Source organism: Pristis pectinata, chromosome 20 (assembly GCF_009764475.1).
Source record: "Pristis pectinata isolate sPriPec2 chromosome 20, sPriPec2.1.pri, whole genome shotgun sequence".
NCBI lineage: Eukaryota > Metazoa > Chordata > Chondrichthyes > Rhinopristiformes > Pristidae > Pristis > Pristis pectinata.
In genome coordinates, this window is record NC_067424.1 from 20,386,417 (window position 1) to 20,400,456 (window position 14,040).

Genomic DNA, 14,040 nt, shown 5'->3' on the forward strand with positions numbered 1-14,040 from the left:
GCCCATGTTGGTTAGGCCTCAGGCCTGCACATTCCACCACAGGGATCTAATCAATTTCTCAATCCCGACAGAATGAAACCTTTTGCATAGGTGTTACCTCTACAGGTAATAAGTTATGGAATAACAAGTAGTTCAGTAGCCATAGGAAATGACTATTTGTTTGTTTTAATAAGTCGATGATATTTGTCCTTGGAACTCTTTTCTGTCAGGGAAGGTATCCCAGGGTCAGCATTTTATTTTAATTACTGCTGTAGCTATTTGGAGAGGGCATTATAAATGTCAAAGCCAATTAGCACCAGATAAGACAATTCATTTTGAGCTGCTGTCAGATAATTGAAGTGTAAAATAAAGTGCTGGAATTTCTGACTGTTATTTGAAAATATCTGTTATCATTTTTATGCTTTCCTTCCCTTTCTGCTTCTCTTCCCTTTCCCTGCTATTCTAATTCATCTGAGAGGGCAGGATAAAATGTCCCTTTGGGCTTCTTTCAGACTACTGTCAATGATGACTTGTCAGGTTGAGAGAAGGAAGGCATTATTAACTTGAATGCAACTCCCAACTCACTTTTTGTTTCCTTCCCTGAGGTGGAAAGCACCACTTCCAAGGCCCTATGATTTTCAAAAGCAATTTTAACCCTTTATGATCACTGGGCAGGCAATGGTCTCATTGGTGGTCTCACCCCACTAAGTTAGCTTGTCAAGAAGCCAATGACACCTACCAACTTGATAGGACACAACAGAGCAAAAGCACTACTCCAGAATGCTGTCAAGTAACTTATGCTAGTCTGTGAAATACTTCCATGTTTGATAAGTATCTCCAAGAGTCTTTCTGAATTTGTTGACAGCGATGGACTGAATTCATTGGATGTTTCAATGTAGTTTTATTTACAACATTTCATCACAACATTCAGATTGTTTTCTCTTGAAGAAACATTTCAAGACATCAGGAGTAGGAAGATAGCTGGAATCTATTGGAGGACTGTGACCAGTGATATGCCATAGGGATCAGTGTTGCATCCTTTGTTATTTGTCATATATATTAATAATTTGGATGAGAATATGGGTGGCATGATTAGGAAGTTTGCAAAGTACACTGATTCTATTATTAAGGAAGTTGGAACAAGGCGCTCAGAAAATAATAGGATTTGGCAGAAACAACATGGATTTATGAAATGGAAATCATGTTTGACAAATTTGTTCAAGTTTTTTGAAATTGTACTTTATGCAATAGATAAGGTTGATGTAGAATATTTGGACTTTTGATTAGGTGCCACACAAGAGATTATTAAATAGAATTGAGTATTGGCAGTATCATACCTGTGTGGATTGATCACAAGATCACAAGACAAGGGAGCAGAAGCAGGCCATTCGGCCCATCGAGTCTGCTCCAAAGAAAAGGGAAAAAGAAATGGGGAATGGGGAGAAAAAAAACAACAACCTATTCTAATCCCAATTTCCAGCCTTATCCCCATATCCCTTGATACCCTGACTATTTAGATATCTATCTATCTCTTCCTTGAATGCCCCCACTGATCTGGCCTCCACTGCTGTATGTGGCAAGGAGTTCCACAAATTCACCACCCTCTGGCTAAAGAAATTTCTCCTCATCTCTGTTTTGAAACTGTTCCCTCTAATTCTAAGATTGTGCCCTCTGGTCCTGGACTTACCCACCAAGGGAAACAGCCCAACCACATCTACTCTCTCTTTTCCTATCAACATTTTAAATGTCGCTATGAGGTCCTCTCTCATTCTTGATGATTGGTTCACCAACAGAAAACAGAGTAGGAAGAAATGGGTCATTTTCAGATTGGGAGGCTGTGATTCGTGGTATGCTGCAGGCTTGCTGCTAAGGCTCTGCTGTTCACAATATAGATTAACATTGTGGATGAAGGGATCAAGTGTAACAAATTCAAGCTTGCTGATGATGCAAAGTGGGGTGGAAGTGTGGGCTGTGAAGAGGACACAAGGATGCTTCAGGGGCATATAGGAAAGTTAAGAGAATAGGGAAGGACGTGGCAGACAAAATATAATCTGGAAAAATAAAGTCATCCATTTTGGAGAAAAAATATAGAGGTAGAACATTTTTTAAATAGTGCAATACTGAAAGGTGACAGTATTCAGAGTGACCTGGGTGTCCTTGTACATGAATAATGGAAAGTTAACATACTGAACATAGAACAGTACAGCACAGGAATAGGCCCTTTAGCCCACTGTCTGTGCCAACCATGTGCCAATTTAAACTGCAGATCTGACTGCACGTGGTCTACATCTCTCAATTCCCTGTCTGTTCCTGTGCCTGTCTGAATGCCTCTTAAATGTTGCTATTGTATCTGCTTTCACCACCTCCCCTGGTAGCACATTCCAGGCATCTATCACTCTCTGTATAAAAAAAACCTTGCTTCGTAAATCTCCTTTAAACTTTCCCCCTCTCACCTTAAAACTATGCCCTGTAATATTTGACATTTCCACCCAGGGAAAAAGACACTGGCATTGCCTTTCATAATTTTATGTACTTCTATTAGGCCACTCCTCAGCCTCTGACGCTCCAGAGAAAACAATCCAAGTTTGCCCAACTTCCTCTTATAGTTAATTCTCTCAGATCTAGGCAACATTCCTTTACTGCACCTTCTCCACTCTGCACTGGTACAGCTAATAATTAGAAAACCCAAATGAGATGTTGGTTTTTATTCAAAGAGGGTCAGATTACAGGAGTAGAGATGTTTTGTTCCAATTACCTAGGACCCTGCTGAGACCACTCGAATATTGTATGCTGGTATGATCTCATTCCCTAAGACAGGATATACCTTCAATAGATGGACTGCAGCCATGGTTCTCCAGATTGATGCTCTAAATGGTGGATTTATCATATGAGAAGCGATTAAGCCAACTGGGCCTATTTTCTCTTGCATATGAGAGAACTGGAGATGATCTCATTGAAATGTACAAAATTGTTACATTTCTTGATGAAGTGATGATGTTTCCGAAGTTGGACTGCAGTCCATAACCAGGTGTCATGGACTCAATCTAAGGGTTAGCTATTCAGGAGAGAGATGAGAAATTTCCTTTCCCAGAGGGTAGTGAATCTTTGGAATGCTCATCCATAGAGGTTCAGTTGCTGAATATATGTGAAACAGATTAATAGATTTTTATTATTATTAAAGAGAGCCATGGGATATAGGGTTAATACAGGAATGTGATGCTGATAAAAGATCAGCCATAACTTTATTGAACGACAGAACAGGCAGGAAGGACGGAATGGACAATCCTGCTTCTATTGTTATGTGAAGTGAAACATAGTTTTCAAGTTTTTTTTCCTTATTCATGCATTTAAAATAGTTTGGAAATGTGTGGTTATGTTTGTCGTTATTTATAGAAGTGTCATATTGAAAGCTACATTAAAATTCAAGTGTTAATTGATGATCGGATTTGGTTACAAGGAAGTTCTGCTCAGGTTAAATGGGCTAGTGGGGAGCAACACAACCTCTGAAAATCTGATTCCTGCGCTATTGAATTGGACACCCAGTTAGATCACTGATTAAATCATAGAGTGTAAGATACCAGTGTTGGACTGTGTTATCAGGACAGGACTTGGGGCAAAGGGAAAAACAAAGGGAAAGAGAAAAATAAGAAAAATTATTTTACAATTACAGGATACTGAAAAAAGAAATTTGTTGTATTGCATTTGAAACAATAATGTTTCATTGCCAACTGCTTTCATTGCGCACTCAATTTAACTTGAAGTAAATAATGCCTCTAATTGGATCAGATAGTACTATTTTTTGATGTGTCCCCTATCCCTTAGTTAGTGCTCAATGCTGTTGCTTCCCTCTCTGAAGTTGTTGCACACAACCCCCATCTGCTATTGCCTCAGGATATTGCAACATAATTTAAAATGGTTGCTTTACTCCCCAGGTCAGTGCTATATTTAAAACCATTGTTAACCATTACCAGCATCCAATCAAATTACTGAGAACCCTATCCAGAAAAAAACTGAAAAGGCAGCACTTCCAACTGTGATAATACATAACGTTTTACTGACCTACTGAAAAGGAATATATTGTGTGAAGTGCATTCTCTCCATGATTTCTATTTTTTAGTTTTACACTGAACAATATCACATTTGACAAGGAATCAGCTAATGTTGGAAGTAGTGAAATTCAATTTAAATTACTTTTATAATATTCCTTTGGTCTTTCACAGCTGTTGTCTATTGATTCTTTCTGGCATTCATCTTCTTTCGCATTGGTTGAGGGTCTTTAGGGTATATTTTGCATTCCACATGGCTGAGCAGGAGCTGGGCACCGGGGCAGAGATCAATCTGCTGGATTGCTGCCAACTCTGCTCAGTGTATGATCTTCCAATTGACCTTTTAGGTGAGTTTAAAGGAGCTGGTACACATAACATGCAGGAACTCCTCTGAAATAATGAATGGAAACTCGAATGTAAAGTGTAACTTTATGATTTTTAGTCAGTCAACTGTAAAGTGAGTGCATCTGTATGTAACAGTGATGAGGCCAGAGAACAAAAGGCTTAAGGAGAAGCCATTGTGGTGGGTTTCTACAGTGTATTTCAAAGAGCTTGATTTTTCAAGCATGCTTTTGCTCAAACAATTGGTTGCAGCACAATCATGGAAATGGTGTTGAATATTCCTCCATTTGTCTTATTTTGTTGTAAAAGAAAATGAAAGAACAGATGCTGTGTTGGTTTCATGTATGCAGTAATGATCACTGATTCAGGCACACCTGAATAAGGAAAGCTCCTTTTACCTAGGAAGCAATAATGATAATGTACCATTTGTCAGGTGTAATTGGCAGATAAAGTTTGTCCTGTTAAAGCAGTGCCTTGATTTTTAAAATTCCAGTAATTGAAAAGCAAACAAGGCAGAAGCTGGAAATCTGAAACAAAAAATCTGAAAATGCTGGAAACACCCAGCAGGTCAAGCAGCATCCATGCAGAGAGAAAAAGAGCCAACGTTGCAGGAAATCAGAATCCATTGACTTGAAACATTAGTGTTCTCTCTCTCTCTCTCTCTCTCTCTCTCTCTCTCTCGATCTCCACACAGATGTCGGGTGTTTCCAGCATTTACTACTTAATTGCACAATCCTTGTTTTTTAATTTCTCCATGACCTTAGACTTCCCTCGCTGTGTCATGTCCTACAGTCCCACACTCTGCGGGATGCTTGCATTCCTCCATTTCTGCCCTCTTGATTTTTCCCGAATTTAATTACTCCATTGAAGGTGGTGAATACTGCTGGCATGACCATAATCTCTGGAATACCTGTCTAATTCTCTCTATCACTTTCTCCTCCTTCAAGATACCTCTTTGACCAAGCATATGGTCATACCTAGCACCTCCTTGTGTGGCTCAATGCTAAGTTTTGTTTAATAATGCTCCTGTGATGTGTTTTGGGATATTTTATCACATATTCAAGCTCTCTGTGCTGTTTCTTCAGCAAATTGATATGGAATTAATCAGCAAGTGACTAAATGGCAGCTATGATTATATTTGTTGTGTTTAACATGATGCCAAGAAGTTGATGGGTACTTTGTGTTGTGTTTCACCTTTGCTCTAATCATGCAATTGATTATATCATTTTGGACACAGTGTTCCTTTTGGAACGTTGCATGGGAAATTGAATTATGCTGTTCTGGGTCCAATTGTTGACTGGCAGTCAGTGGTCATTACTGAACAACAAAGTTTTATTGATGCTACACTGGAAGGGCCCCAACTGTAAGGTGCATTTACCTTTGGATATTGCACATAACTACATCAGTCATTCCCTCTGAAGCTAAGTGGAAATCTTTTCACGTGCAGAAGGCATCCTGAAGTCCCAAATGAAGCCAACATGTTTTCCCAGATTACTTGCAGAAGTAGCTCCAGATCAGCAATATATACAGGCCCAAGGTTTGCTCTTGTGTTAGCAAGAAATCAAGCCCCCATTCTATGACAGCCTTTTAAGAATTGTGGCTGAGCAACAATTTTATATTTGGCACTTACAATGGTCCACAAAGAACCGGCCAAATTATGGACAGGGAGTTAATTGTAAATATATAATTTAGTTGGTTTTGGGGCGTCAAAACTGTTTGAACAAGTGAAATGCTTTTTGAGCTATTGCGCACATGACCAGACAGTATTCTCTCCTGTTTTCTCCTTTTTAATTATTTTATTTTTGGTTATTTACATTTTTATTGGTAACTAATTGTATTTAGAGAAAATCTATCAACTGATGTTAACATTTTTGTCTAATCATTTTCAAGCAAAACATTTTTCACAATACATTTCCTCAACCATCTAAAATATAATTCCAAATCGAGGTTTACCCTCTGAGACACAATACATAATACAGTTGTATTTTTTAAAGAAAGACAACATAATAAACAAAGTCATAATGAACTCTTCCTCATTTTTTTCATAAATAATATGGTCATTATAATTGGTCCTTGACTCGAATAAACTCAGGAAGAAAACTGAGACTGATATATTGATTTATTTAAGTAGAACATATTCTGAATTCTTTGCAATAGAGATCACAAGAGCAGGTTCTGGTTTGCATTCCTCATTTGGTAAAAATAGATGGATTTGCACATTATCTACCTGCATGATACTGACGTCTTAGAGACTGTTTGTTTGTTACTTGAACATAAGATCATAAGGGAGTAACAACACCTCATATTCCGCCTTGGGAGTTTCCAACCTGATGGCCACAACATCAATTTCTCTAACTTCCAGAAACTCCTTCCCTTCTTCCCCCCCCCCCCCTTGTCTTCCCTTATTCCTGTAGCTCCCTTCCTCCACCTTCATGACCTGCCCATCTCCTCTCCTCACCCCCTACATGCTTTATTTCACGGTCCACTGCCCTCTCCTACTGGATTCCTTCTTTGTCAGCCCTTTTCCCCTTCTACCTATCACCTCTCAGCTTATTACATCTTTCCCGCCTCCCCCGCCCACCTACCTGCCTTCCCCCTCTCACCTGGACTCGCCTATCACCTGCCTGTGTGTGCTCCTGCCCCCTCCCCCCACCTTCTTATTCTGGCTTCTGTCCTCTTCCTTTCCAGTCCTGATGAAGGGTCTCGGCCCAAAACGTTGACTGTCTATTTCCCTCTATAGATGCTGCCTGATCTGCTGAGTTCCTCTAGCACTTTTTGTGTATAAGCCAGTATTCATCCTTTCCATTCAATATTAACATATCTGATGGAGTCAGAGAGTCATACAGCACAGAAGCAGATCCTTCAGCCCACCACATCCATGCCAACCACTGTACCCATCTACACTGATCCCATTTACCAGCATATTATATAAATTTACATTCCCACTTGATCACCACATCTACTAATCCCTTATGACTCCCAAAATATTTCATAGCTTTGAAAGTGCTCAACACATGACCATCCACGGTCTTCTGAGGTAGGGAATTTCAAAGGTTTATGACTCTCTGTGTAACTAAATTTCTCCTTGTCTTTGTTGTAAATGGCTGACCTCTGACCCCAAGACCACACCCTGTTTCTGGACTTACTAGCAGGAGGAAGCAACCTGTTTGCATTCATGCTGTCCATCCATCTCAGAATCTTGAGGAAATGGATGGCATCAGCTGAGTAATTTTGTCTTTTAATGATTTATGGCATTACCTGTTATGTCTTTGAGTAATGGTCACCTCTACATTATAAAATATTTGGTAAAGGTGCGAATCTCTCCTATGCATAAAAAAAATCAAATCCCAAGATTGCAGTAGTGTAGAATTTAATCCTGACAAGTACGAGGTGATGCATTTTGGGAACTCAAGTAGGGGTAGAACATACACAGTAAATGGTAGGGCACTAAGGAGTGTTGATGAACAGAGAGACCTTAGGGTCCAGATTCATAACACCATGGAAATGGCAACACAGGTGGATGGGATGGTGAAGAAGGCATGTAGCATGTCTGCCTTCATGGGTAAGGGAATAGAATATAAGTGTTGCAACTTTACAAAACACTGGTTAGGTTGCACTTGGAGTGTTGTATGCAGTTCTGGTCACCAAACTACAGGAAGGATGTGATTGTGCTGGAGAGAATGCAGAGGACATACACCAGAAAGTTGCCTTGATGGGAAGAATTTAATAATGGGAAGAAATTGGATAAACTGGGCTTGTTTTCCCTGAAGCAAAGGAAGTAGTGGGCTGACCCGATGATAGCATATAAGATTATGTGAGGCATAGATAGGGTAGATAGTCAAAATATTTTTTTTCCATGATGGGAGTATCAGAAACAAAAAGGCATAGATTTGAGGTGAGAGGTAGGGGTTGTAAAGGGGATCTGAGGGGTTAGTATTTAAACAGAGACTGGTTGATATCTGGAAAATGTTGCTAGAGGATGTGGTGGAATTTTAATTACAGTTAGCAGGCATTTAGACAGACACTTAAATAGGCAAGGCATAGAAGGACACAGTCCTAACCTGGGTAAATGGAATCAGTGTACATTGGTTGAAAGGTCAGGATGAAAATGATGGGTTGAAGGGCCCATTTCTGTACTATACAACTCTGTGCCTTTATGACTCCATGGTGCAAAGGCCAATGCAAGGGATAAGACTGGATTCAGGAATAACATGCCACCTGGCTGAGGTTAAGATTATGGTTAACTTTAACCCATTCAGGCAGCAGATGCCTAGACTTCATATTGGTCATTCCAACCTCATCCTTAAGCTTTCTGTGGTCCATCATAGACAGGAAGTGTTCAAAATATAAGGATTACATAAAACAAAAGACTGCCTTCAATGGCGAGAATTGATTGCTGATTGTTAATGAAATCATGATTATCTCCTGTGACCTTCCACATCATGATAGCTTGTCAGTGGGACTCTACCAATTGAGGGCACTGAACTGATCACAGGAGAGCAGTAAAAACTGGTCAAGTATCTGCTGAAGCTGTATCCTGCCTTTTCTGAAGTATTAACTAAAAAAAAACAAAATTGCTTCAAATAGTTGGAAGCTGTCACCAACAGAAGCAGCAACATGTTCTTGCAATTGATTTTTCTGCTGATTTGCAGCATGTCACATTAATTTGATGTGGGAGCTTAAATGATAGATCTGTTGATGAAGGGAGGAGGTTATGTTAAGTGGCACCATGAGAGTTTTGTTGAGATTGTGAAAACAGGGGCTTCACTGGATTTCCTTTGAACTGGAGATATGGGAGCAGTGGAGAGGTTAGAGGATGTGTGTTAGCAGGCCCTTATTTTGCAGCATTGTATCCTCTGAGTCTAATTATACAGTCAGTGGATAAACAAGTATCTTTCAATACATTTGGTCCTTGTTATCCACTGATTTGGTATCTGTGTACTCAAGAGGTCAGCCCTTGGCTCTGTCTTGAAATTTTTTGAACAGATATATTTATAAATGTGTACACAGTGAGGAACCAACGATTGTCTGTATAAATATGGTAATTAGTTTCCTGACCACTTGTGTCAAGTGGCTCCCTACAGTGTACAGAGTGGACTTTACACAGCTACACCTTGTAATTACAAAACTGATTAATGCTTGTCAATTTCAATTGAAATAGCTTGTTAGCTAATAGCATTTTCTTTCAGGTATGTAAGTATTTTATGTGCTTATTAATGTGTTTTAATGCTTTTAGGACATTATAAGGTGTATTTATATTTAATTGGAGGGTGTATTGGGTACAAAGGAGAAGATTATAGTTGTATCCATGTATTTTGTAATCAATAGGAAGTCCATACCACTATCCCTATCAAAAATAATTCAAGAAATGGTATATTCAGGTTTACTGCAATTAGGCTCCTATTGAGGAACCTCGAGCTGAAATTCTAAACTTGACTAACAATCTGACTCTAGCTTCCTCCAAAGTGACTATTTTGTCAATTTATGTTGAGTCATCAGGGATGAGCTGAGGGTTAAACATTGATTCCTATGTTGTCTGTTTTGTTCTAGGTCAGCTGGCTGTGGGTACATGTGAAATAGTTACCTTGGACAGAGATAGTAGTCAACCACGGAGAACAATAGCCAGACAAACAGCACGATGTGCTTGTAGGAGAGGACAGATTGCTGGTACAACAAGAGCCAAGCCAGCCTGTGTGGATGGTAAGTGATAGAAGGTTGCAAATGGAAAAGCAGGGAACCATCTGAAATGTAATTACTTCTGAGCACTTCCTAATTACTTTAGGTGCCAGTTGCTGAAAACTATTGTCTTGGTAATTAAATAATAATTATTAGATGCCTTGGATTTTAAATTCCTGGACCCGAGGGGCACCAGGAACAAATTGTAGAAAGGAATTGCAATGTACAAGAGGACACTGTCCTCTATTTTTGCTTCTTCTTTGACAAATCATTCCAGCAAATCAAGACTAATATAAACAATAATAACAGGGAAGTCAAAAATCTCTTACTTTTGCAAGAAAGATTAATTAAAGGACACTAAACATCTTATCTTGAAATGTATTTCCACATGAGCAATAATTAGATCCCTGAGTTTTAGCTTGTTTGAACCATTTGCACAAACCAATCAGCATCTTAATTTTATCATTGAAGACTACAAATGATCTAATAGCTGACCTTTCAGTATGGATTTCTCATATCTGCTGATTACCTGTTGTGGTATTCAGTGCTTTTACATGATGTTGTTTTGGTCCTTAGCTGTTGCTGACAGGTCTACAGAGTCCTAGAGATGCAATACACAGTTTTGAAAAGTTTGAATTTTCATGCAGCTGGAGGGAATGGGTCAGTCTTCACACCAGGTCCTTAACTGAATAAAGTGTTCTTCAGTTAATTAGACAGATAGCTCATGTAAACTGAATGCTTTGTCTCATGTAATCTTTCCCACAACTTGTTTCTTGGAACCAATTTCCTTTGGCAAAACATTGAAATAAGGACTAAACAGAACAGAGAGCAAACTGGGATTTGGTAAACCTTAGATGAACTTCTTGGAGTAATTTCACATCATCTGTCTACCTCCTATGCTACTCTCTTCATGTGCCTATTAGAATCACAGTTCCATGTACCCCTCTCCTGACTCCAGTTCTCCACACCTTATCCATTTCCTCGCTTTCCTCTCATGACTTTGTGTTTCTCTTCCTGCACCAGTTGCTGACCTTCCTTGTGCTCCCACTCTCAACGCATTGTTCCAGTTCCGTGTGCTTTCCTGAAAATTGCAGTTTTCCATGCCCTGATTCTCCATGTATCTCTATCTGGTCCAGTTCTTCATGTCTTTCCATCTAATCCAGCTGTCTAAGTAATCTACTCTAGTTCCCTACGTCTCTCTATCTGCTCCCATTCCACACATCCCTTCATCTTTGCCCATTCCCCCTGTCCTTCTCTGTGTTCCAGTTCCCCTTGTCCTTCAGTCTGCCTCAGTTCTCCATGTCTCATGATCTTTTTCATTCCCCATGTCCCTCAATCTTCTCCCATTTCCTTTGCCCTTCTGCCTGCTCTACGTCCCCATCCACCTCTACTTGCTACAGTCATCATGATTCTCCAATGGCCACAGCTGATTCTGGGCCTTACATAAATCCACTTCTGTTCATTTCTACCAAGTTCAGTTCTCTTTGTTTCCAATATCTCCAATGCAAGTCAATATATATTTTTTTCTCTCCGGTCATCTTTATTTACAATTTTTGGAAGCTTTCCCAATCACTTTCCTCCTCCTGCTTCATTTATTCACTGGAATAGAGGAGGCAGTTTGGGCTCAGAAGGCTTTTTTGCTGCTTAGAGGAATCAGAATCAGACTTCAGAATCAACAGCATTGATTGCTGGCTTGATGATTTTGTGTTGGAGCTGAAAGTTGGACCTGTACCTTTTCTGCTGCGTGGACAGTAACTGTCTTGGAGCATGGTGCAGAATTGAATGACCAGATTCTCCATCCACCAGATTGGATGAATATCACCATTCAAATCTGGAAATAAGTGTTTTTTTAAAGCATCAAATGACTGATGACTTTCTTATCAATGCATTCCTTTTCCACATCTATGGTATTACTTGTTGTGTATCATGTAAATAAGAGAGATACACTTGGCTGAGGTCCATTGATGATATTTACTGCCTTGTTTCTCAAGCTGTCTTCTTAAAACACATCACACCCAAATGGTGTAGGAACTCAGCGGGTCAAGCAGCATCTATTGGAGGGAAATGGATAGTCAACATTTCAGGTCGAGACCCTTCATCTGGACTAGGAGTCCAAATGAAGGTCTCGGCCTGAAACGTCAACTGTCCATTTCCCTCCATAGATGCTGCCTGACTTGCTGAGTTCTTGCAGTTTTTTATGTGTTGCTCCAGATTCCAGCATCAGCAGTCTCTTGTGTCTTCTTAAAATATGTGCCTGAGGGTTAACCTTCCATATTGGACTTAGCTCACGGCCTTTGTTGCTAAAAGGGTTATTTTTCACATATTTGTGGTGAGACGTGATTAGGCTGGCTCAGTTTTACACTCAGTTCATATCAGCTTGGATTCAAGTCTCTATCCAGAAATTTGAGCATTAAATATATGCAAGCTCTCCTGCGTAGGATTGAGAACATGGTACACTGTTCGAGGCGAAGGCTTGTGGAGATAGTGAAAATATAGTATTTAGATAGATGATCAGCCATGATCATTTTGAATGTAGAGCACCCCTGAGGGCAGAGTGGCCTACTGCTCCTATTGTTTTATGCTTCTATAGAAACTAAGGTTCTGCCTGCTCACTTAGGTGAACATTATAGATCCCCTGCCAGTGCTCTGGAGCTACACAGGAAAGTTGTCCTTGTATCTTGGCCAATATTTCTCTATGAATGATTATAATTTAAAAAAAAATCAGATTATCTGGTGAACATTAAATTGCTGCTTGTAAGAGCTTGCTGTGTGCAAATTGGTCACGATGTCTTTATTACACGATGCCTTCATGACAACTGAACAATTTGAAAACATTTTATTGGGTTTGAAGCACCTTTGGAAGCCCTGGATTGTATGTACAAAGTCCCACATAAATTAAGTTTTTTTTTGTTACTTCTTTTAGCTTTATTGATTCGTGTCAACTCTGCAGTAGTGTTGAATTCACTCTCTGTTCCAAAATGCCACAACAAAGTTCCCTGACCACTGGTCAGAAAATAATATTATCCAATGATATTTTTCTGAGATGTGCATTAATTTCTGGTTGCCCCATTATCGGAAGGATGTGGAGGCTTTGGAGGGTGCAGAAGAAGTTTACCAGGCCGCTTCTGGCTCCAACCTCAGCCCCTGCCATGTCCAGGCTGAGATCTCTCACGCCGCCACTGCTCTCACTACTGCTCCTCTGCTTACACCCCTACTCCTCATCTACCCCTGGTCTCTCAAGCCTTCCCCTACCCCTTGACCCCCCTCACTCCTTTGAGCCCCCATCTTCCTCCCACCTCACCTTCCCTGACCCCTTCAACTCTCCTCCCTCCTCTGACCCCAGCTCCAACCCTCTACCCTCCTCTGACCCCAGTCCAACCCCTGCCATGCTTTCACTATCCCCTCAGACCTTCCCCTCTCTGAAGCTGAATGTTCTGTCCTCAGATTTGTCCCCGTGCCCGCCCCTCAACAAGTTCCATGCCTGCCATGATGCTGAGCTCTTCTTCCATCCTCTCCATCTCCGGGCCTACTTCTTTAGCAAGGATTCTCCACCTCCCATGGATGAACCCTTCTCCCTCCTTAAGCCCTCTTTCTCCTCTTGGATACCTGGTCCTGGCCTTCTGCCTGCTCTGGATCTCTTCATCTCTAACTGCCGAGAGGACATTAACTGTCTCAACTTCACCACTCCTGTCACCTATTCCTACCTCACCCCCTCTGAATGCACTGCCCTCCGCTCTCTCCACAGTAATCCTAATCTTACTATCAAACCCGCAGACAAGGGCAGTGCTGTTGTAGTCTGGCGGACTGGCATTTACATTGCTGAGGCCAGATGTCAACTCTTGGACACCTCCTCTTACTTATCCCTCAAACTTGACCTCACCAAGGAGCATCAGGCCATTGTCTCCCACGCTATCACTGACCTCATCACCTCCAGAGATCTCCCCTCTAATGCCTCCAACCTTGCAGTTCTCCTACCCTGCACTGCCCGTTTCTACCT

General features: G+C 40.6%; 1 protein-coding gene across 2 annotated transcripts in view; it reads left to right on the plus strand.

Moving 5' to 3' along the window:
• Positions 1 to 14,040, plus strand: part of LOC127580834 (chemokine-like protein TAFA-5) — a 265,787-nt gene that overhangs the window by 68,227 nt on the left and 183,520 nt on the right. For both annotated transcript variants that reach the window (XM_052034764.1, XM_052034763.1), the window contains exon 2: positions 9,918 to 10,067. In XM_052034764.1, coding sequence (XP_051890724.1) covers positions 9,918 to 10,067 — 150 coding nt within the window. The remainder of the gene's footprint in view (positions 1 to 9,917; positions 10,068 to 14,040) is intronic.